The sequence below is a fragment of the Oryctolagus cuniculus genome, chromosome 9 (genome assembly GCF_964237555.1).
Source record: "Oryctolagus cuniculus chromosome 9, mOryCun1.1, whole genome shotgun sequence".
NCBI classification, from domain to species: Eukaryota; Metazoa; Chordata; class Mammalia; order Lagomorpha; family Leporidae; genus Oryctolagus; species Oryctolagus cuniculus.
In genome coordinates, this window is record NC_091440.1 from 126,531,086 (window position 1) to 126,555,819 (window position 24,734).

General features: G+C 46.0%; 1 protein-coding gene across 2 annotated transcripts in view; it reads right to left on the reverse strand.

Moving 5' to 3' along the window:
• Positions 1-5,068: 5,068 nt before the first annotated feature.
• The window catches only part of TMTC1 (transmembrane O-mannosyltransferase targeting cadherins 1), a 255,008-nt gene continuing 235,342 nt past the window's right edge, over positions 5,069-24,734 (reverse strand). For both annotated transcript variants that reach the window (XM_070049600.1, XM_070049599.1), the window contains 7 exons: positions 23,423-23,525; positions 20,783-20,918; positions 20,080-20,224; positions 18,153-18,290; positions 17,020-17,142; positions 14,552-14,629; positions 5,069-10,633 (listed from right to left, as the gene is read on the reverse strand). In XM_070049600.1, the coding sequence (XP_069905701.1) occupies positions 10,493-10,633; positions 14,552-14,629; positions 17,020-17,142; positions 18,153-18,290; positions 20,080-20,224; positions 20,783-20,918; positions 23,423-23,525 (864 nt within the window). In that variant the 3' untranslated portion in view covers positions 5,069-10,492. The remainder of the gene's footprint in view (positions 10,634-14,551; positions 14,630-17,019; positions 17,143-18,152; positions 18,291-20,079; positions 20,225-20,782; positions 20,919-23,422; positions 23,526-24,734) is intronic.

Below are 24,734 nucleotides of genomic sequence, written 5' to 3' on the forward strand. Positions count from 1 at the left end.
TAGGGGTCTTGCTTCATGATTCTGCACGTGGAAATCCAATTTTCCCAGCACCATTTATTGAATAGACTGTCCTTGCTCCAGGAATTAGTTTTAGATCCTTGATCAAATATAAGTTGGCTGTAGATGTTTGGGTTGATTTCTGGTGTTTCAATTCTGTTCCATTGGTCTATCCATCTGTTTCTGTACCAGTACCATGCTGTTTTGATTACAACTGCCCTGTAGTATGTCCTGAAATCTGGTATTGTGATGCCTCCGGCTTTGTTTTTGTTGTACAAGATTGCTTTAGCTATTCGAGGTCTCTTGTGCCTCCATATAAATTTCAGCACCATTTTTTCCAGATCTGAGAAGAAGGTCTTCGGTATCTTGATTGGTATTGCATTGAATCTGTAAATTGCTTTTGGGAGAATGGACATTTTGATGATGTTGATTCTTCCAATCCATGAGCATGGCAGATTTTTCCATTTCTTGGTATCCTCTTCTATTTCTTTCTTTAAGGTTTTGTAATTTTCATCGTAGAGATCTTTAACGTCTTTGGTTAAGTTTATTCCAAGGTATTTGATTGTTTTTGTAGCTATTGTGAATGGGATTGATCTTAGAAGTTCTTCCTCAGCCATGGCATTGTCTGTGTACACAAAGGCTGTTGATTTTTGTGCATTGATTTTATACCCTGCTACTTTGCCAAACTCTTCTATGAGTTCCAATAGTCTCTTAGTAGAGTTCTTTGGGTCCTCTAAATAAAGAATCATGTCATCTGCAAAGAGGGATAGTTTGAGCTCTTCCTTCCCAATTTGTATCCCTTTAATTTCTTTTTCTTGCCTAATAGCTCTGGCTAGAACCTCCAGAACTATATTGAATAGCAGTGGTGAGAGTGGGCATCCCTGTCTGGTTCCAGATCTCAGTGGAAATGCTTCCAACTTTTCCCCATTCAATAGGATGTTGGCTGTGGGTTTTTCATAGATTGCTTTGATTGTATTGAGGAATGTTCCTTCCAAACCCAGTTTGCTTAGAGTTTTCATCATGAACGGGTGTTGTATTTTATCAAATGCTTTCTCGGCATCTATTGAGATAATCATATGGTTTTTCTTCTGCAGTCTATTAATGTGGTGTATCACATTGATTGTCTTGCGCACATTAAACCATCCCTGCATACCAGGGATGAATCCCACTTGGTCTGGGTGGATGATCTTTCTGATGTGTTGTTGCATTCTATTGGCCAGAATTTTATTGAGGATTTTTGCATCTATGTTCATCAGGGATATTGGTCTGTAATTCTCTTTCAGTGCTGCATCTTTTTCCGGCTTAGGAATTAAGGTGATGCTGGCTTCATAGAAAGAATTTGGGAGGACTCCCTCTTCTTCGATTGTTCTGAATAGTTTGAGAAGAATTGGAGTTAGTTCTTCTTTAAACGTCTGGTAGAATTCAGCAGTGAATCCATCTGGTCCTGGGCTTTTCTTTGTTGGGAGGGCCTTTATTACTGTTTCAATTTCTGTCTCAGTTATGGGTCTGTTTAGGTTTTCGATGTCTTCCTGGTTCAATTTAGGCAGGTTGCATGTGTCCAGGAATCTATCCATTTCTGATAGGTTTCCCTGTTTGCTGGCATACAAGTCCTTGTAGTAATTTCTGATGATTCTTTTTATTTCTGTGGTGTCTGTTGTTACATTTCCTTTTTCATCTCTGATTTTATTGATTTGGGTCTTTTCTCTTCTTTTTTTAGTTAGTTGGGCCAATGGGGTGTCAATTTTGTTTATTTTTTCAAAAAACCAGCTCTTCGTTTGGCTGATTTTTTGTAATGTTTTTCTTGATTCAATCCTGTTGATTTCTTCTCTGATTTTAATTATTTCTCTTCTCCTACTAGATTTGGGTCTGATTTGCTGTAGGTTTTCTAGATCCTTGAGGTGAATTGAAAGCTCATCTATTTGGTGTCTTTCCAATTTCTTGATGTAGGCACCTATTGATATAAACTTTCCTCTTAACACTGCTTTTGCTGTGTCCCATAAGTTTTGGTATGTTGTGCTGTTATCCTCATTTACTTCCAGAAAGTTTTTGATTTCTCTTTTGATTTCTTCTATGACCCATTGTTGATTCAGGAGCATGTTGTTCAATCTCCATGTGTTTGCGTATGCTCTAGGGATTCCTGAGTTGGTAATTTCCAACTTCATTCCTTTATGGTCTGAGAAGCTGCATGGTATGATTCTAATTCTTTTGAATTTGCTGAGACTCGCTTTATGGCCTAGTATGTGGTCAATCCTAGAGAAGCTTCCATGTACTGCTGAGAAGAATGTAAAATCTTTAGCTGTAGGATTGAAAGTTCTGTATATATCTGTTAGATCCATTTGGGCTATAGTGTCGTTTAAATCTACTGTATCCTTGTTGATCTTCTGACCGGATGATCTGTCTATTTCTGAGAGTGGAGTATTGAAGTCCCCCAGTACTACTGTATTGGGGTCTAAGTCTCCCTTTAAGTCCGTTAATAAATCTTTTAGATAAACTGGTGCCCTGTAGTTAGGTGCATATACATTGATAATTGTTATATCTTCCTGTTGAATTGATCCCTTAATCATGATATAGTGTCCCTCTTTGTCTCTCTTAACAGTTTTTGTGGTAAAGTTTATGTTGTCCGATATTAAGATGGCTACGCCCGCTCTTTTTTCATTTCTGTTGGCATGGTATATCTTTTTCCAGCCTTTCACTTTCAGTCTGTATGGATCTTTGTTGGAAAGATGTGTTTCTTGTAAGCAGCAAATAGATGGGTTTTGTTCCTTAACCCAATCAGCCAATCGGTGTCTTTTAACTGGACAGTTCAGGCCATTCACGTTCAAAGTGACTAATGATAAGTGGTAACTTTGCCCTGCCATTTGCCAAAGATAAGTTCTAATATATGCTTTGAATTCCCTGTGATCTTTTGCTGTGAGGTTTCCTTCCTTGGTTTCCTTCCTTTACCTTCTTTCATATTGATGACCGTGTTTCTGTGTTTCTGTGTGTAACACATCTTTAAGCATCTTTTGCAGGGCTGGACGAGTGGCAACAAATTCTTTCAATTTCTGTTTGCAATGAAAAGTCTTTATTTCACCTTCATTCACAAATGATAGCTTTGCAGGATATAATATTCTGGGCTGGCAGTTGTTCTCTCTTAGTACCTGGGCTATATCTCGCCATTCCCTCCTAGCTTTTAGAGTTTCTGATGAGAAGTCAGCTGTGAGTCTGATTGGCGATCCTCTGAGAGTAATCTGACGTTTCTCTCTTGCACATTTTAGGATCTTTTCTTTATGTTTCACTGTGGAGAGTTTAATTACAACGTGTCGTGGTGAGGATCTCTTTTGGTCGTGTTTATTAGGGGTTCTGTGGGCTTCCTGTACTAGGATTTCTCTGTCCTTCTCCAAACCTGGGAAATTTTCTGCTAATATCTCACTAAAAAGGCCTTCTAATCCTTTCTCCCTCTCCATGCCTTCAGGAACTCCTAGAACCCGAATGTTGGGTTTTTTAATAGTATCCTGAAGATTCCCGACAATATGTTTCAGATTTCTAATTTCCTCTTCTTTTCTTTGGTCTGACTGTATCCTTTCCTGTTCTCTGTCTTCTAAGTCCGATATTCTCTCTTCTGCTTCACCCATTCTGTTTGTAAGGCTCTCTATTGTGTTTTTCATTTGATCTATTGAATTCTTCACTTCAGTCACTATCACAGTTTCCTGTTGTACTAGTTGTTTCGTTTCATTTTGATTCCTCCTTAATATTTCATTTTCACGAGAGAGATTTTCTATCTTGTCCATTAAGGATTTGTGTAGTTCCAGAATTTGTTTTTGAGAACTTCTTAATGTTCTTATCAATTTTTTGAGATCTGCTTCTTGCATTTCTTCTATGTCATCATCTTCATAATCTTGAATTGGGGTGTCTTTTTCATTTGAGGGCGTCATGGTGACTTCCTTGTTTTTATTACCTCGGTTTTTGCGTTTGTTATTTGGCATATTGGAGATATTTGGTTTCTTCACTGTGGTTCTTTTTCTTGTTATACTATGACTCTAGATTAAGTGGACTATCTGTTTTTGACGGAGCCTTAGGGCTTGAGATGGGTGTGGCCTGAGAGCTCTGTTTGGTGTGCCAAAGGTGACACTCCCAGGTTAGGCGTGGTAAATCTCTCTCTCTCTCTCTCTTTTTTTTTTTTTGATTCAAAAGGGAAGTAATTCCGCACAGCTGAACGAAGTTGGAGGTAGTTAGCAGGCAAATGATATACCCACAGGAGCCAGAGATCGGAAGCTCTTTCCCAAGATCCCCACAGGGAATCTGTTCGGCTCTCAGAGTGGGCTCAAATTCTCCTTCAGCCTCCCACTGGGTTGCCAAAGTTATGGAATTGTAGCGTCTCTGGAGAGTGCTCACGTGAATTCCATGAGTTCTCTCCCCCACCGTCTCTTTTTTCACAGTCTCAGTTCAGTAGCACCACAAATTTACTAGCTCCTAATCTCCTGTTAATTCGCCCCGCCCAGAGTCAGGTTTTTCTGCTAGGCTCAGGGCCGGTGCAGACCTGAGGTCGCTCTGCTTATGACGTATGTCCAAGATGGCGCCTGCTCTTTGTCTTGCTCGCCCTTGAGAGGTGAGCGGAGAGAGAGAAACCCGTGTCCGTACTAGTCACCCTTTTTTCTCTCTCTCTCTCTCTTCCAGTTAGCCTTGTGAACTTCCCCCCCCGGGGGTCGTTCCCTCTAGTCTCCTCTCTCCGCTTGCCTGCCGGTGTCTCGGGCTATTGAGGTTCGGCTCACCTCGCGTTCCAGCGCTGGTGTGTTGAGTCTGCCGCTGATGTCCCGAACTGTGGGCTCCCACGCTCTCCACGCAGGTCCGCTGTGAGTCACGCGTTCCGGAAGAGTTTCTTCTGCTGTTTCCTCCCCTACTCTTCCTTGAACCTGCAGTATCTCCACTTTTATTAAACTATCTCTCCCCAGACTATCAGTGTGCTCCCTTCCTATTCCGCCATCTTGCCGGAAATCCCCGCCTGCTTTATTTCTAAAGAACTTACCTGTCACATGGATATCACTGGGCACTAACCACGAAGCACTTAAGAGATTTGCGCCAGACACAAGAATTTCCATCATATTTTATATAAAATAGACATTTACATAAATTTTATCGTGGAAAGACCTACGTAAAGTATACAAAACCAGATGGAACGCGAGAAATACTTTATAGGAGAGACATTTCTAATCAGCAGAGCAAAGTCAACCAAAGTGTACAATTATAATCAACTGATCAAAGTAAGAAATGAAAGCATTGTGAACAAAGAACAGAACACAAGCTGTTTCCTCCCCAACAAAAGGAGGAGTGCATGTGAATCAGAGAATGTCAAATGGTTTCCACACACATTTGAATTCCTTAGGAGGAAGTTCTGTCTTGTCTCAGTCACACAACAGGGTCACTGTCGGAATCTTTAGGTGCACAGACTACAGAATGACAGCAAACACCTCTGCCATGTTAACGCACTTGGTGTCCCGTGGATGTGTTTTGCTGCATGATTATCTTAGAATCTTTAATCAAAGGGCAAGCTATGAGTTCTGGCATCAGATGCACATGGCTTTTCAGCCTAGATTTAGAGTAGCTGTTGACGTGGAGCTCAGTGGAGCCATTGGACTGGTCTTCTGTGGGTGAGGAATATAACAGAGACATCGGCTACTTTGCCCCAGGTGAGATGGCTTCCCAGTAGAACTAGGACTGCAACCCAGAGGTGTTGATTCTTGGAGCAGCGAACCCCAAGGGCCATGGAGATAAACAACCCCAGGAGCTCACTGTTCTCGCTGGAAACTACCAAACATGGGGCAAATGTACACCATGAGCGCCAAGGACACTGTGCAGACATCCCTGGATTTCTGTAGATAGCTGTCTATTTCTGGCTGGGAGTGAATAGTGATCTGACCTCACAAACCGACCATGACTACGTACTCTGATGAGGGCTGATTTTATGAGTTACCTTCCCTAAGGGTTTGCATTGAACAAATTTGTAGTGCTGAAAATGGAACATCTGAGTGTCGATCAAATGAGTGAAACTTTTAATTCTTTTCTACTACTTTGTTTGACACTAACCCATACTTTTGACTGCATGTGTTTTCCTCTGAAAATATTGAAGGGAATGTATTTTTTAAATTGCATAACCTACTTTTCGTGAGCATCCAACACTTCAGGAGTAATCATAAAATGAGCATTTCCCTATACTACCTTTTGGCACACTATGCTTTTACATTTTTCAATTGCAGCCTAAACACAGAGTTCACAGGTATTTATGTTTCCACATGTCAAAAGGTGTCATCTACATAGTTAAAATTTGCTATATTTGGGAGAAATCAACACACAACCAAATCAGAGTAAATGTGATAAAACCAGGACCAGCAAGCTAAAAACAAACAACCCCTAGTACTACTTGCTTTGAATGTCATTACTAACATTTCATAATTTTTTATTCCAATGGATGGATCCAAAAGTAACAACATTTGTATTTTTTTCAAAAACTGAATCTAATAAGTAGAATTAAGAAAACTAATCCACAGAAGTTCATTTGTTGTGTGCTCAAAAGCAAGCCAGAAATGCAGCCATCAATTTGATGCCATGGACACCTTTATGAGTCAGATAAGTATGGGTTTTATATACAGGGCACCGTGTCTGGTGTAAGCAAACAGCAAGGTAACTTTCTCCATCTGAGAACCAAGAATCCTGTAAATACAAGGCCAAGTTGCAGTCCTATTGCCTCAAGGGCAAAACTACCCAACCCAACCACCTGGTTGCCAATCTCAGAATGATAGCCTCAACCATACCACTATGCCCAAAGTCACTCTTCAGGGTTACTCTTTGGCTCATTTAATAGTCAATTTCGAAAGACTATAAACATCTTTCTGGTAAAAGCCATAAACTCCCATGCAAGCTGTCCGCCCTGCACAGTTCTGCAGCGTCGCTGCCTACTGGAACTGTCACCCAGACTGGCAGGTGTCTGAGATTTCGAAAGGTCCCCAGGTGGCTCTGAAGAGCAGCCAGTGCTGAGTCCCTCACTCTGTGCTGAAGGGGACAGAGCTCAACTGTCAGCCTAATGGGCTTTTCTACTGAGGGGTCTGAAGGGTTTATAACGGAGACAGAAACCACGTGCGCTCCTTATTCTCCTAATTACGGTTGCTGAGGTCTGTTTGTAAGAGATGGTTTGCACAGGAGCATCTGCACACGCAATGCGAAACCCTGCCTCACACTAGGTAAGCACCTCCCACGAATTCCAGAACCTCCTGCTAAGGGTGGCCAAGTTCTGCAGGGAGCTGGGACTCAAGTGCTGACAGTCCTCGTAGTTCCGCTATAGGCTCAAAACACACAAACCTCAAGGGATCCATCGCAGGCGCCTCTAAAATGTCTCTCCCTCCAAGGGATTTGCATCTTTGGTTTAGTTCACCTGTTACACCACTGACTCATGGCTGTGAATTCTGTTCATCAACGGGAAACATCTGAATCACCTAAGAAATCCCGAACATAGGATTTGCAAGATTAAGAGAAGCTGCTAAAGCCATTCTCTATCAAAGGACATCAAAGGACTGTCACTCACTGGGGGCTCTGCAGCTGAGGAGAGCTGGTTTTAGGAAGCACTAGAAGACAGACTAGAAAGACAAGGTGTGCAATATGCACACGAGGAACTCTCAATGTAGCTATGACAAAATGGCAAATGCTGCTCCAACTCACAAAGGAAATGCATCCCTAAAGTGTTCAAACCAAAGCCATTCCTCTCTTTTCCCTGCTCATCTTCTTTTCAACCTGGACCTGCTATCTAATTCCAGGAACCAGTGCATAATTACATCGCAAGACTCCTTCTTCCAAAATTACCAAGAATTTCAAGCACAGCGTTCAACCGAGTGTGGGATGCCTCTGAGTACAGAGACTTTGGGACAGCACAGACTGCATATCCAAGAGGCGTGCACTACTCCTCCATTCCAGAAAGTTCTATCAATTCATATGCCAACCATGCTCCTATGGACACCCCTCCAAGAGCAGCCAGGGCACTCCCTTGGTGTTTTGACTGAGGGTGCATCCCACTTATTATTTCATGTTAAAAGAACCAAACACAAAGTTACAAAATAGACTTAGTATCTTCAACAAATACTATGTGATTCTTTTTCTTTTAGGCAGCTTTTGAACTGTGGAAACTTTCACTGGCCACATTTCAGTGAAGAATAAAAATATCTGATCCAATAAGTAACGCTTAATTTTTGTAAACAGTGCCTACTGTTGAAGGTCAAAAACATGCCTGTGTCTGCAGACAGATGGCACAGAGGAAGATGGAAGGAGATGGGCAGACAGAAGGAGAACAAGAGTGACACAGAGAGAGAACCACACCTGCCAGGAAGCAGTCTCCTCATGGCCATGGCACACTCTTTAACTGGGGAGTGCAGAAAATCAGATTTTGGATAAATTTATGATATACAAGTGCACTTCAAAAACTTTGTGGAAAATGGAATTGAAAAACAAAACTTATAATCCATGCACGTGAAGAATCTTCAACGAGTTAAAAGGAAATATGTATATGAAAAATTTGCATGTATTCCACAATTTTTTATATCAAAATAAACTTCCCTTTTAATTTCATTTTCTGCAAACTTTCTGGAGTCCCTTTGTGTAACACAGTAAGATGATTACAAACAGAAAGAGTGGCAGCTCTATGTTATTGGATGTCTTAGGTACACAAACATATGCAAGCTAATTCCAACTGTGAAGCTGTGAATTAAAATATCTGCCCCCTTGTTCCTTCCCAAAGAAGTTTCTCCTCTTCTTTAGACTTCCAAACCAAACCAAACCAAACCAAACCAAACCAAACCAAACCAAATCAATCTCATACAGGGGCGGTGCTTTTGGTGTTGGTATGAAGGAAGCAGGAGGCCTCTATCCCGCTCTGATGCAAGCAGGTTAAAACACGTGCGCCTCCGCCACTCCACCTGTGTGGCACCTGCCTCAGCACTGGACCAACGCTGCTTGCCACACTTTCATTTTGGCTTTTAATGATGGCAATCGAATTAGAATCAGGTGTTCCGATTTCTTCACTTTCACTTTGAAAACATACCACCCTAACACTGGAGACTGGTCCCCGATTTCTTACACTTCAGCATGTAAATCAAGAGAAAATGTTCGAGGCGCTGTTGAAGCTTCACTATTCTGTAAATCCCCACTGAGATTTTTAAAGGATCACTTTTCAAAGATGCTACTAAAACCAGTATATACAGAGCAACAAGAAGCATGTGCATATATTAAATGTCATAAGTTATGAAATAAATAACACTAAAAATAAATGTGAGTTCAATTTTGCCATCCCTAGCTTTAAAAATAAGCATATATAGTATTTATGTCATCGGATTTTGACCTTTTTTCCCTAGATTTTTTTGGAGACTTCTTCATGAAATTCCCAAAAATACAAATACACAGCAAAAAACTCCTGGAGGCAGTCATTCACGTTTTAAGCACGGAATTCTCATTAAGCCCAGGAAGACAAACAGCTCAGCCCCCATCCATGAAGACTTCCGTTATCCACGGTAAAGATTCCCCAACGGTTACATACACTTTTCAAAAAAAAAAATACATCTCATGATGTCTGAACATTTAGATAATAAATTCTGACATTTTTTCAGTTAATACCTTTAATTTCTTTAAATATAGAATATACTATTTCTTTTTCTTCACCAAAATAACAATATATTTGAAGACAGGAACATAGAAGACTTTAAATGCACTTTTGAGATCTGAGAGTAGGATCACTACTCTGGTAATACTTGTAATAAAATTAGGATAATTTTAAAACATTTCCACCAACAGTTAGGGTGCCAGCTCCTTGATTTTTCCACTAGGGATAAAGATATTCACATAGGACTGGCAAAGCTCCCATCTGCTGTATTAAGCTACGGAAAACATTTAAAATAGAATTTAATTTCCTCCTCCGAAGGATTCCAGCAATATCCTTAGTAGGATATTAGATAAAGCTCAATTACCAGTAGCTTCCTTGCCTACATATTCTGGAAGGTTCTGCCAAAGCTATTAGATTCTCATTCCTGGTTGCAGAGACTCACATGAGCCGCCTCTGGGGGCACTTCCCAGACAGCTTACCCGGGAGATGTTTCCTCTCTGAAATACCTCATCCTACAAACACCAGACTTCTGCCTTCACTGCCCTTCAGGCTTCTGGGTTTCTGGGACGTGAGAGTCTACACTAAGAAACGGAACTGGATTTCCAGGTTGCAGAAACACAGAATCCATCAGGGAAATCTGGAGGGAAAGCAAGCAAAGCTCTGTCATCAATCCCGCTGTGGCTTCCTCCACTGGGGGCCTTCTAGCTCTGGCTGGCTCCTTCCTTCTTCTCTCCTGGAAATGTACTTCTGTCCGCACACGACCCCCAGCAGGCGTCCCCAGAGGAGCTGAGCCCTGCTGCTATGTGAGCCAAGTCTCGCCAGGTTTTCCGGGAGAGGCACCAGTACCACCCCGGGAGCTGGGAGCCGGGTCTAAGGCTGCTACGTTTGCTCCTTTTCTCGAACCTCCTGCAATCGCTTTTCTAGACGGTCCAACTTGGCCAGATTCTCTTTCAGCAGCTTGCTGTCTGGAACCAGCTGCAGGGCTCTCTCATAATAAGCTCGTGCGGACACATAACTTCCCTGTGGGGAGAAGGAGAAAGAACACTTAGATCTCTCAGGGCAAGGGCAGCCGAAGAAACCCACTCTCTGCCCCTGCGCTTAGCAGGAAGCCCTGCCTCCATGTCGCCAGGGGTGAGCTCATCCTAGCTCCTTGGCATTTGTGTTAAAGACACTGAGCAGCTGCAGAAGAAAGCACGTGACACTGGACAAGGAAATGGCAGGAATTCCATGCAGGGCATGAGGCTAATCACGCCATGTTCTCAAGGGCTTAGCATGGTTCCTTTGTCATCACATGTGACTGCAGCCAGACACTCTCGTCATTAGCACAGAGAGACTGCAGGAGGGAAAGGAAGTCAATAGACAGACACTCATAGAGGAGGGAGAGGGGAGGGAGGAGAGAAGTGTTTGATTAATTTAGGTAATCCTTTTTATGTGTCCACCAGTGCTGTGAGTTAATCTAAACTTAAAATATTACAGCAGCTTTTGCCTACAATAGATTTACACAGTGAAGACAACTGCTAAGAATACGAAGTCAAACGTATCCACTCTGCCAAGTGTGTGGCCATCCATGTCTACTAGCCAGGTACTCTCTGCATAGGAGGGAAGGTGCATGATCCCTAACCCATCACACACACCTGTCCCCACCCTCTGTATCCTCATCCACTTTGATGAATGACTCCTAACAATAACCACGCGTGCCTGGTCCCAGGCAAATCAGTGACAACTATCAGCTTCCTCCAGTACTTTTCCTGCTACATTAAGTACTACACTTCCCTTCTTTGTTCCTATCTCTTTCAGCTCTGTGTCCTATAGAGATTGTTAGAGTTTTCCCCTTTCCAAAAATAGGAACTTGTTCTGCCTGAATCTTAGTTACACCATCCAGGGCAATTAAATCTCTACTTCTTGGAGTGCCAGTACCAACCAGAAATTAGTCACTAATATTTACTGAATGCATAACTCTCTTCCAAAGGAGTTAACATTTGTCAACAGCTCTGACACTCCCTGGCACACAGGGAGGGCTCAAGAGAATACTAACCCGACTATTAAAGCAAAGACACACCCAGGCTATTCAAAACATTACTGGTGAAAGGGGGAGTGGAAATGATTGAAGAAGAAATTGTACACCGGATCCCAGGTGCTGACATGTCCAATGAAGGAAAGGCCTCCCGATTATTATTATCACAGATTCTGCTAACAGTCTACACAGCTCTCTGAACAAGGGGGAACTTGGGTTTGGTACTCTGAATTCTTTTGTTTTCAACTGAAGCCTTCATCTTCCAAGGCTCCTGCTTTGATTGAGCTTGGCACATGCATGCCGACAGCTGTGCACCTGGGGCTTTCGCTGGGCGCTCTGCTGTAGTTGATGCTGAACTTGTTCTTGCAGGGGCGACTCTGAATTTAGGGTTCAGCTTGCTGCCCTGCCGTCTTTCCCCGGATCTCACGATTTCTCTGTCCTTTCCCAGAATATTCAGTTCATTTTCTCACTCTCCATTCATTCTTTGCCTGATTAAACCAGAAACTTTAGTTTCCTAAAAAAAGTTATGCTCCTATCCCTTTAGGGCAATGTTGCGAATTCCCCACATGCTAGGTAGCCTATTTGATTTATCCAGTTTCCAGCACTGTGCTAATGGGAGCCACCAGCCACGCATGGTTAGTTAAATCTAAATCTGTTAGAGTTCATTAAGAATTCAGTTCCTCAGTGCAGGAGCCACATTTCAAGAGCTCACACGCAGCTAGTGTCTAATGCAGATACAGAAATGCCATGATCTCAGAAAGTTCTACTAGAAAGTGAGACTGTGGAAACTGCCCATCACTGTCAGAGGATAAAACTGCAGATGATACCCTGTGATATGACCTGGTTATTGGACCTCTTTGACGACAAAGAATGCATTACAGCTTTTTAGACCACCCATCCCATCTCATCTCATCTCAAGCTTCATCAGACGTACTCCACGGGCAGGCCTTTGGCCTGGGCGCCATTCTGGAGCAGCTAGGCGGGCGTGTTGGCTCTGCTCCTGCTCCTTGCTGACATGCACCCTGGGAGACAGTGGGGATGGCTCCCATATGGGAGACCTGCACTGGGTTCTCCACCCTGGGTCTGGTCTAACCCCGTCCCAGCATTTGGGGAGTGAACCAACAGACAAGAGCTCTACATTTTTGTCTCTCAAGTGAACAAATGAAAAAATTTGAGTATTAGAAGTTGAGCAACCCTAATCCAAAATCCAAAATGCTCTAAAATCTAAAAAAGCCAATCAATTTTAAAAGATTTATTTATTTGAAAGTCAGAGTTACAGACAAGAGGGAGAGACACAAAGAGAGAGGTCTTCCATCTGCTGGTTCACTCCCCAGATGACCCAAATGGCTGCAGACGAGTCAGGATGGAGGCAGGAGCCAGGAGCGAGCCACCTGAATTGAAAATTTAGCCCTTACTCCTTGGTATCCTAATTTCCTTCCACTCTTTTTTTCCCTCTAAAGTACTTACCACCATCTGACATGTTCCATGTATGTATGCACACATGTATGTATGATGTGTGCTGTGTGCATTTATTTAGCACCTGCCTCCCACTAGTCAAGCATTCGCTCAATGAGCAGAGGGATGTTGGTCTTGTCTGCTCACTGCTGCAGCCCCAGGGCCGCGGAGGGTATCGGGCACACAGGCTGCTCCCCATCAGTGACTGAGAAATGAATTAAAGGATGGATGCCGAGTCTTCGGGTGCGCTGGTTATACAGGCTAGTCCCACCAACGGCCATCACAAATCCTCAGGCAGATTTACCCAGAGGGAGCTTTTTTCTTTAGATAAAAAGGTCCAACCATGCTTTTCTTTTCAGTAAAATGTTAGGGAACAAAGAATAAAGAAAGTAATGCAGGCTTCCCAACATATCCACAGGTTCCGCACCCATGGAGTCCCCCAAGCACGGACCAAAACCAAACTGAACCTGGCCTGGGCAAGACAGAGATTTCTTCTCATTATTCATTACAAAATACTGTCTATACAGTACAGTGTAATAACTACGTCCATAGCATGTACACTGTATTAGCTGTTAGGAGGAATCCACAAATGATCTAAAGTCTATGAGAGGATTCCACTGGTCATATGCAAATAACTATGCCAGCTTACACAGCGGGCTTGGGCATCTACAGAGTTTGTATGGATACCGAGGTACAATTAAAGTAAATGAAAATGCTAACACACTGAAATTTTAAATGGAGAGTAACATTTTAAAGTAATAGAAGTGACATTTTAGTTTAGTGACATTTGCAGTTTAGTTGAACTGTAAGAAAAATGTCACTCCAAGTTCCAACAAGGATTTAGTACACATGAACATATTCTGTCTGATATTCTCTTAACTACATGTGATTTTGTTTATGATTAATAAAATCATGGATTCTAATTTATATGGAATTCATTTATTTATTTTAAAAATTTATTTGGGAAGCACATGCACAATGAGGAGGGACAGAAAGAAAGAGAGAGAGAGGGAGGGAGGGAGGGAGAAAGAGACTTCAAGGCAGAGAAAACTCACTGTCTGGTTCACTCCCAAAACACCCTCACTGGCTGGGGCAGGGCTGAGCTAGGGCTGAAGTCAGGATCTGGAACTCGACCTGGGTCTCCCAGGCAGGTGACAAGAACCTGGGGTCTGTCTTAGCAGGAAACTCGGGTCTGCACCTGCAACCAGGAAGCTCTCCGGTATCCGATGTGAGATGTGTGCTTCTTCCACGGGAGGCTAACTGCCCACCCCTGAAGTATTCGTGAATGCTTCATGATATTCAATAACGAGAGAACATAAGGTGACCAGAACCTGTGCTAACCGCACCTTTAAACATCTCTGTGGCATTCAACTGATTCCAAAGAGAAGCACAGGCGTCCAGTCCTTGGAGAAAGGAGGAGGAGGAACCCCCAGGAGAACCCCTCCCCGGGGGGCGCACAGGTGTCCTACCTGGATGTGCTGGATGCCCCCCATGTTCATCCACGCCTGCGCCTGATCCGGGTTCAGCTCCACGGCTGCCTTATAGCTCTAAATCAGGAAGAGACAGCTCCAGGTTAGGAAGTGCGCGGTCCCTGGATGGCAGACGCTGCTTCTCTGCTCTGGGATGATGCAAATATTCATCACAGTGAAACCAGCCGCTCCCAGTTTCCGGCACACTCCTGGTTTATCTCCGTTGTTTACCAAAGGTGGGGATTCTGAAACGGTAGGACTTCCCTGCAGAGCTAAGCTGGGGACTGGAAGAGCCTCTGAACGCCTGCAGGGCTGCCAAGCGCCTGCTGTCACACAGCTCCATTTTCCACTGGCCTTGCCCTACCAGACATTCGTGCTTTCTGCAGGTGCTAAGAAAAAAATTTCTCTAATAACAGAATCTTAAGGTGGCTTTCAAAATGGCTTACCTGCACTACAGCACCCCCCACACCCTACAGCACCACTGACCTGAAAACTCAGCCTTCGCTTAACTTGTTGAACAGGCTGCTCGACTCTTCTCCCAGGACATCTATTTCACTATGTTTTACTGGGGGAGAACTGCAACCCTTAGAGTCTTCCTTCTTCTTCTGTCACAGGCAGGGCTTTCAAATGTTTAAGAATTCCCCATCTCTCAGGTATCATCTTCTGTCTCGGTAACATGTATCCTAGTAACTGTGATGTCCGTGAGGTCTATTTTTAATATTCTACACGGTGCTTTGCATCAAAGTTATGCCCGCCCTTAAGACTTCATTTTAAAAACGGCCACCAGAAATGAAGTCCAGGGCTACCATGGTTGCCTTTAGTGACAAAGCTAAGGATCAGCACACATAGTTTAATGTTCCTTGCTACTTTGATTAGCAAGGCTATAAGCAAACAGATCCACCAAGTAAAATCTGGTCCATTTGCCTTTAAGATTTAGGGAATAGAAGCAAATGGTAAGAAACCAAACTTAAAAAAAAAAAAAAAAAAAAAAAAAAAACCTGCTTAAATAAACTTGAAGGTGCCTTTCTTGGATTACTCTCTATCAACAGAGAGGGCCAAACAGTATAGACGTTAAGAGCTACGGTCAAGTCCTGGCTCCGTCTCTGAAGGTCAGAATGACCTTGAGCGGGATTCACGACCTCTGAGCCTCAGAGGACAGAAGTATAAAGTGATGACGGAGCCCACGCCCTTCTCGAGTGATGTGAGTATCACACGGGCTACTTCATTCATTCACTCACACACAGGAGCGCTAAATCACTTCAGCGGCTCTGAACAGCCGGTGGCCCGACTGCTGCTCTTCCTAAATCCAGCAATGATTATTAGCAATGATTATTTCATCCCCGGCCAAGCAACTAGAAAATGCTGTCAATACAAGGCATTAACATACAGAGAGCTACCGATATCATATTCACGGTTTGATTATTAATAATAACTTTGAAGTCACATAACAAAAATGTAGGTGGAGGCTATGTTCACCGTGCAGAGACAAGCCCACACGTTCTGAGATAAATGCCCATGGCTTCTCACAGCAAATGCTACCACGTCTGTTTCTGTTTGAATTACTATGTCTGCTTCTACCCTGAAGTGAGTTTCTCCAAATACTCAGGTGAGCTTTCTTCAAGCGGGCTTTCCAACATTACTCGTTCCTGTTTCCTCTTCAGCACAATTCTATCACTTGAGAGTTTAGTTTTCCCACATGTAATTAAATATCATTTTAGAACTTGGTAAATTCCAGTTGGTGCTATTATCAGCTAAAGGATAAAATACAGCCTTTCTGTAATATTTCTACACATGCTTGCACATGCCTGCATGATTTCAAACTGCTTATAGTTTTTTTTTTTTTTTAAGCTGGGGATATTGAACAACTGTAAGGTGCAAGACACTGTTTTAAACCAGAGTAAAAGCCCAAGATAGGAAGGCAGATCCTGCAGAGTGGGAAAAGGAGCAGAAGGGATTGACGGGGAGGGTGGCGACCCAGCAATATGACACAGGACGTCTTCCTATGACTGCAGCCACAGGGAGATAGCACGTGCTTCCAGAACCCCAAAGAATGAGGGGCCCTTGGAGCAAGTGTAGTCAGGAGGGCTTCCTGGGGGAGGAGGACAAAGACTGAGCAGGCGAGCGAGAAGCTGCTCAAGCGGGAAGGTTCCAGCACCTGCGCAAACTCCCCAGACCAGCCCTGCTGCCATTACGGGGTCCTGCAGGCAGGCAGGGACAAAGAGAGAGGGCAAAGCTAGTCTCAGACCAAACTGCGCATGCTCTGAACATCAGGTGGGATGTGGTGGTGTGGGAGATCACGCAGAGGCCAAAGCCACAGGAAACAGAACCGTCCAACGGTAAGCCAGGCCACTGGAACATCAACTCCACACATGTGCCAAGCTCGTCCCCTCCCTGGCAACTGACGCAACTTAATGGCATACTTGTTTTTTTTTTCTTTTTTTTTTTCTTTCTTTTTTTTTTTTTTTTACCTCGAAAGCTTTGTCCAGAAGGTTCTGCTCTCGCAGCTGGTTTCCCTTGGTGAAGAACAGCTCGGAGACGACGTGGGGGTCCTTTGGTTTCAGCTGCAGCGCCCTGTCTATGGCGTCCAGGGCCTGTGGAGAGGGGACAGCCGCACGGCACAGGTGCAGGTGAGCGAGGCAATGACTGTGCCCTTTGTGTATGAGCGCGTGGGCCGCGTGCTGATCAAGGCACCTGCTATTCTGTCTGCCGCGGTCTGACAATCAGCGCTCCTCACAAGCCCACAGCCCTGGGCCCCGGCCTTGCCAATTACAGAGCGGGGACAAGAGATGGTCCCCACACACCTTTCAGGGCACCTGTCTCCCTGGACCATTCCAACTGCCTCCTCTGGGGTTCCCGCAGCTGCCCTGTGTAGCCACACACAGTCTCGAAGCACGAATCTGATCAGCCCCTCTTAAAACCCCGTGTCTTCTCCCGAGAGAATAAAGAAAACCCTTGGCTTGGCCCCAAGTCCTGCGGGGCCCCATCCCACAGGTGTGTATCACAATGCCCTCCTGTCCCTCAGATAGGTCTTTCCCTGCTGCCACAGGGCCACTCCCCGCCTCCTGCCAACCAGAGACTGGCACATGGCAGGTAAGTTCGTGAACCTACAAACCAAGTGACTCTCACCAACGGTCAGCAGGTGCCGACTGTGCCCCGGAGCAGCCTTGTAGGCATGGTACGAGAAGTCCTTGGGACGATACAAGGATGCTTCAAGAAGTTCACATTACAGGATAAGAAACTCTGTGCCAAACCATTCCTGAGATGCACGCCTACCTGTATTTCACGATACTTATTTCCCAGGAGAGATTTGGAGACCCCTTGTAAATGAGAAAGGAACGCCGCTGTTTACACGGCTTGCTGAAAACAAGCTGATGGATACCACACAGTCTTGGGAGCAAGCACAGGCCAGCCATGCACTATGACAAGGCAGAACCTTAACAGTGCAGACGCTACCTGGGAAAAGCTCCCATCAGACAGGATATGGCACCCAATGACCGTCCCGACATCCCGACCTTGCAGGCTGCCAACAAGAGAGTGGCTTCAGTACCTCCTACTTCCCACCCGAGAACCCCATCAAGCCCACCAGGGCCCCTGTCCCCACCTTGGCGTGGTGCTCCTGCTTGCTGTAGATGGCCGACAAGAGGCGGTAGCATTCCAGGCACCCGCTATCCTCTTCCACAATGTGCGTGGTCATCCTTTCGGCTTCTCTCGTCTGACCCATCACGGCCAAAACCTGGGCCTGCAAAAACCACACGGCACGGACTTGGGCTTGGCAGAGAGCTGGACACGGCCTCACCCAACCATCCCCTCGCCTGGGAGTGCTCAGTAGATGCTCCCGGCGAGAGTGCTCAGGTCTGCTCAGAGGCTCACGGAAGACGCTGTGTTATGCTGGTTCACGGGTTTTAATTTTCCACTGGCTGCATCTTTACTGAGGGATATGCGTGCCTCTGTGTGCAGACGGCGGGGACAACAGACGCTCAGGGAAGTGGCTGTGCCTTGAACAAAAGCTTCACTCAGCATCTCAGAAGACAGGTAACTGCTGTGCTGTCGGCAGAGCCTCGAGATTGCAAGTCTGATTTGTTGTTCATCTCGGGAAAAGGAAGAGCAGAGACCCAAACACTGAGATGCTGTGTCAGGGGCTGGCGCTGTGGCGCAGCAGGTAAAACCACCAATGCCTGCAGTGCCGGCATCCCATATGGGACCCGGTTCAAGTCCCAACCGCTCCACTTCTGATCCAGCTCCCTGCTAATGGCCTGGGAAAGCAGCGGAAGATGGTCCAAGTGCTTGGGCCCCTGCACCTGCATGGGAGACCTGGAAAAAAGGCTTCTGGATTCTGGCTTTGGCGTGGCCCAGCCCCAGCCATTGCAGCCATTTGGGAGTGGATCAGCAGATGGAAGACATCTCTCTCTCTGTCCCTTCAATCTTTCAAATAAATAAATAAATTTATTAAAAAATATTGTTGGTGGTGCTATGAATCTTCCTGAATTTGTAAACTGCATTGCACTGATGCTAGAAATGTCCTCACTCTTAAGAACGACAGGGGACTTGAGTAAGTTCACAGAAAATTGAGTTGAAAATGGACTGTGGTGCAAAAGCACAAAAAAATCCACACCCAGTCTTTTCATAATACATGTTTTCCAGGAAATTTAAAAAAAAAAGTTTATTTATTTATTTATTTGTTTGAAAGTCAGAGTTAACAGAGAGGGGGGGAGAGACACAGAGAGACCTTCCATCTGCTGGGTCACTCCTCCAAAGAGCCACAACAGAAAGTGCTGGGCCAGGCCCAAGCCGGGAACCAGGAGCTTTTCAGGAACCCGGGCAGCGGAGGCGGTGTCTGCTGGGTCCAGGATGCGTTAGCAGCAAGCTGGAGCCGGAGGGAGCAGACAGGACCTGAACCAGCGCTCGCACACGGGACGCGGCCACCCCAAGCCACAGCTTACCCTGCTGCGCCACAACACTGCCCCGTGTGAGCTCCTTAAGTCCCTCTCAAATGCATGGATCTTAAAACACTTCTGTACTAAAGGACACTTAAGGATTCCATTTCCACAAACTTTTTAGAGTATTCTCATATGTGTGCAAGTATTTAGAAAAAAGAGGGGCATCAGACCTTTAACTACCTCTTATGGTTCAGAAAAAAAATGACATGTACTAACAACAGGCATATGCATACATACTAATGTAAGTATGCATGTATACATGTATATATGCACAGAGGGGTATACAAGGGGCAGTGATAAACAAACACATCGAAATGGTGAACATTGTCTAACTAGGCTAACAGGGTACATGGAAGTTGTTTACTCTTCTTGCAACTTTTTTCTGAGTCTGAATCAATTCCCAACAAAGGGTTTCGCGCATCGCTGGTGTGTATGTCTTCGGTGAATGCATCGGACTTTGGCCACATTCATATTCAAGCAGCGGGTGCTGTAGCAGCACTCCTGCACCAAGGCCAAGACCTGGACAACAGCCCCCGACCCTGCACGCCGTGCTACCATTTCTAGCGCCTGCTCCCTCGCCCCTGAACTCACCAGCGCCAGGCGGAGCTCCCTCTGAGAAGGCTGAAGGGCTGCAGCTTCCCGGTACACCTGCAACGCCTCCTCATATCGGCCGGTGTTGTAATAGAGTGCGCCCAAAGGGGACAGTATCTCGGCTCGGCGTGCCACCTGCAGGGCGCTGCGTGGGGAGAAAGGTGAGTTGACACTTCTCTTCCAACAGGTGCATTTCCATGGGTCTATGCTTCAATGTGACAGGATAGCCCATGGTTTGAGTCCCCACTGTAGCATAGCGCTTGTTTTTATATCAAGAACAAAGTTTTAACCACAGATCAGGTGCAACCCCGCCACACGGGACCATGTCCAATGTCCCAGGGATAAGGTGGCTGAGCCTCAACTGTTTCTATTCACAGTGACAAACAGCCTTATCCTGAAACTTTCATCCATCCTGGATTTGAAATTACTACCTGTGGTGTGGGTTGCTGTCCGCAGTGTCCCCAGACAAGGGGACAACTTAAGTGGCCACTAAACTCCAACCTTGGCTTAGCAGCCTGCTCCAACCAGTCAGGAAGGGGGGAAGATGTCCCTAATTGACAAAACAACCTGCACCATCGTGGGGCGCTCCCTGGGGAGCAGAACCTGAACCCCCTCATCTGGTGAACTTCACTAGCATCCTGCAAAAGCACGAATGCCCACAATACCTGCCGAGCAGCTGAGGGAGTGAAGGGAGGAGCTGTACCGTTTGTACCAGTCTTCCGCCGCGCCGTTCTCTCCGAGTGACCTGTACAGCCGGCCCAGGTTCACCATGGCCACGTGATGACTCGGGCTCAGTTTGATCGCCTCCCGGTAATGGGCCACGGCCTTCTCTGGAGAACCTGAGACCATAGGCGGGTTGGTGAGAACACAGCAAGCCTTGGAAAATCCCTGACCTCTTGAATTCTCCCTGACTTCTATCGTTCATCCCATTACAGCTGCCACGCCTTCAATTTTCAGTTAATAAATAAGGTTGCATTTTGGCTTCACTTCTTTGCTGCGACACTGTCTAACCTTGGACCATTTTGCTATTCATTTACGCTTCCAAAGAACCTAACAATAATGCAGCATAATAACTAAATAAGAATAAGAATAAAGCACAGTTCTCTTATTGTATTTGCTATTCCCTCCAAGTAATTTCTGGTGATTGCCCTGGTTAATACGATGTCCTGGGATCACCAGTGATTGCTAGTTCTCAAAGACAAAGCTGTCCCTCATTAAACAAAGGCACAGCCGGAAAGAAAACGGATCCGACGCAAGTTCCAAGGGTCTGTGACAGTTACCGCAGAGTAGCACAGTCAGCGAGACACTGCTTTCTGCAAGTCTGCATCAGCTGGATGTTGGAGGCACACCTTAAAGTCACATGTTTTGGGGGCTGGTGTTGTGACTCTGGCCTGTGACACTGGTATCCCTTATCAGCACTGGCTCCAGTCCCAGCTTCTCTGCCTACGATCTGCCTCCCTGCTAATGTGCCTGGGGAAGTAGCTGAGGACAGCTGATGGACCTAGGCCCCTGACACCCATGGGAGAGACCTGAGTGGACTTCTAGCTCCTGGCTTCAGCTTGGCTCAGCCACAGCTGTTCCAGCCATTTGGGGAGTGAATGAGCAGATGAAAGATCTCTCTCTCTCTCTCTTTGTATCTCCTCCTCTCTCTTTAACTCTATCTTTCAAGTAAATAAATAACTCTTTAAAAAATAAAATCATGGTTGGCATTGTGGCAGAGCAGGTAAAGCCTATGACACTGGCATCCCATATGGGCTCCGGTTCCTGTCCTGGCTGCTCCACTTCCAATCGACCTTCCTGCTAATGACCTGGGAAAAGCAGAAGATGGCCCAACTACTTGGGCCCCTGCCATCTACTTGGGAAACCTGGATGAAGCTCCTGGCTCCTGGATTAAGGCTCTCGAGCCCAGGGTGGAGAGTGGACCAGCAGATGGAACATTTCTTTCAGTCTCTCCCTCCCTCTTTACCTCTTTTGAAATAAACAAACAAAATTTCTTTAAAAATAAAAATGAAATTAACATTTTTTGCTTATATGGCATTTGTTTCTTAAAACAACATCATGCCACCTTGCATTTGTACAATGCATTCTACATTTTTAAATACTTTGTAAATAGTTATATGATCTTTGCAGGTGTCTTTGATATACCATTTAGCTATTACACAAAATGATCACCTCATAGACACACATTACAAAGCACAAAAACAGGAAGAGACTTGACGATGTCCAGGGTCACTGAGAGTTAGGGGACAGTCTCTCTGGTCGGATAAAGTTCCTCGCGGATGCTCCTGCCCGGAAGCACACGGAGGTGATGGAAGTTCCGTGTGAAGTTCCACATGGAATGAAATGTTTATCACCCGGCCAGGAGTCTTCTCCCTCCCTTGCAACTTCTTTGAACACAAATTTGACCAAGATGCTGTCAGAGTCCGGCCGTCAAATTGTTACCATTTTTAAGGATATGGGATGAGACTACTGATTGCAAAACCAAAAGGAAGAGGCTCAGACCAGGCCAGCACCAAGTCTCCTCGGGTTTTCCTCTCTCTGGGATATTTAACTTACTATACGGCTAATGGACCAGCAGGTGGCGCTACACAACAATTTTACACCCAAAAGTAAATTCCTATTCTGCAAAGCAGTAGAGCTTCAACTACCGTAGAAAATAAAAGCCCTCCCGTGCATTTCACATTGAACAAAAATAACTGAAACTGAGTGTTACTGCACAGCAGTTACTCTGGTCATCAACAAGAAAGTGAGCCACTTCTGTGTTAAACTGAAATAGTGTTCAGTTACTTATCAGTTTCATGACACAGCCACGGTCCACACCCTAAAGAAACTGAGCCCCTGCACGGACACGATGACGCGAGGGTAATCTGCAGGGCACCTGTCACGTGAGAACACTGCAGGAGTGGCCAAGGCAGATTCTGTGAGGCAGGAGGGGGAGGGAACGAAGCAGCACTCCCGGAAGCTTTGTGAAAACACAGCGAGGGGAAGTTTTAGCACCTGCGGGGGACTAGATTCAGGGGCAGGCCATGCGTCACTGCAGAGGAACCCCGGGTCATTAGAGGTGTGTACACCTGCACAAACGATTGTCGAAGAGGACTGGGACGCGTTACATCATCAGGTCTATCTCCTATCACCTGGGAGCTTTCCTTAGCGACTTGATCGCAAGAGCCGGGCAGCTGGGGCTGAACCCCGCCTGCAGACTGGGACAAACAACAGCCCCCAGGTGCACGGTGGTGGGCGGCAGGGTGAGCCTCGCTTCTGGAGGATGACCCGATGGCCGCCATCTCCTTGACACCCATGCCGTCCGATCCCCCCGGGACACGCTCCTTCTGACGTCACGTACCAGAATCCACTAAGAACACCCCGTAGTTGTTGTGTAAGTCGGAGCTGTCCGGGCAGTTCTTGATTCCAGCCTGGTAGATCTCCTCCGCTTCCTGAAACCTCTCCTTCCAAAGACAACAAAGAAACACGGATGAGACGGTTTCTATAAAGCAATGAGAGGCTGACTACCGGGGGCTGGGCAAGCAGGAGGGGTTCGCTGAGCACCTGCCGGGCGACACCACACTCGGTGCTTGGCCTGCTGTCAGGCAGCAGCCACGGTGGCCAAACACCCACAGGGCTCATCTGCGTGGAGTCCCTCCAGGGCACACGGGTGGGGTTCGCTCAGGTGGGGTTTCTGCAAGGATCTGGACCGAAACTTGCAACAAGCCCAAACATCCCTCAGAGAAGGAGGTGTGCATCCAGGAATTCTCTGGACACGCATGGCCATGCATTCCCAGGGGAAGGGTTCCAGAGGCAGGAAGGGGGCTACAGGGGCAGGGAGGCCTGGGGATTTGTTTGCATACACAGCGCCCTCTCTGCCTACACTGGAGGGTGTGACAGGAGAGGCTTTGCAGGGATATAGGAGGGCAGCAGTGAGGAAGCCCGTGAAGAGCACCTGCCTTACCTGGTCCTCGCTGGCCATCTGCCCACTGCCCTCCACCTGCTCACCATCAGTGCTCTCCGTCCCCAGCTGTCCCCCTGCAGCAGGACCCCATGTCCCCCTGGAAGGCACACCTCCACCCCAGGGGCTGGGCCCACATCAGCTGCACATCTCCAAGCAAGGAAATTTCACATGTGCTCACGAGCTGCTCCCCTGACCGCTCATACAGCAACCAAGCGCTGCCACCTCCCGCCCTCCCGCCCTCACGGCACAGTCTGCTTTACCATTCGCAAGGTGACGAGTCTATGTAACTCATCAAGGTGACTCGCGTTCTAAGAATTACCCCCAAGCCAGCCCCGCCGTCACTCGCACTGCTGTGAGGGCTGGCGGGCAGGATGCCCTACAAAGCACTGATGCACGCTGAGAGCCTCAGAATACGGGCATTTTCCAAAACTGGATCGCAAGGGTCTACGGCTGAGCATCCCAACACAGCACAAGGGGAGGGAGAGCGACAGGTTTCACAGAGTCCACACCTCCAGGCTGTGAATAAAAATGCGTTTGATTTCCACCAGGCGCTGAGCAATGAGCCAAGCAGCCGACGTCTGATTCAACTCCAAAAGGCAACAGATCCACACCCTCCAGGCCACCTGTTTGAATTCACACATCCAAGCTTAGGGAGCAGAGAGAGACTTGAATTTTCCAAGTGTCACTTATCTGAACGACAAATCCACAG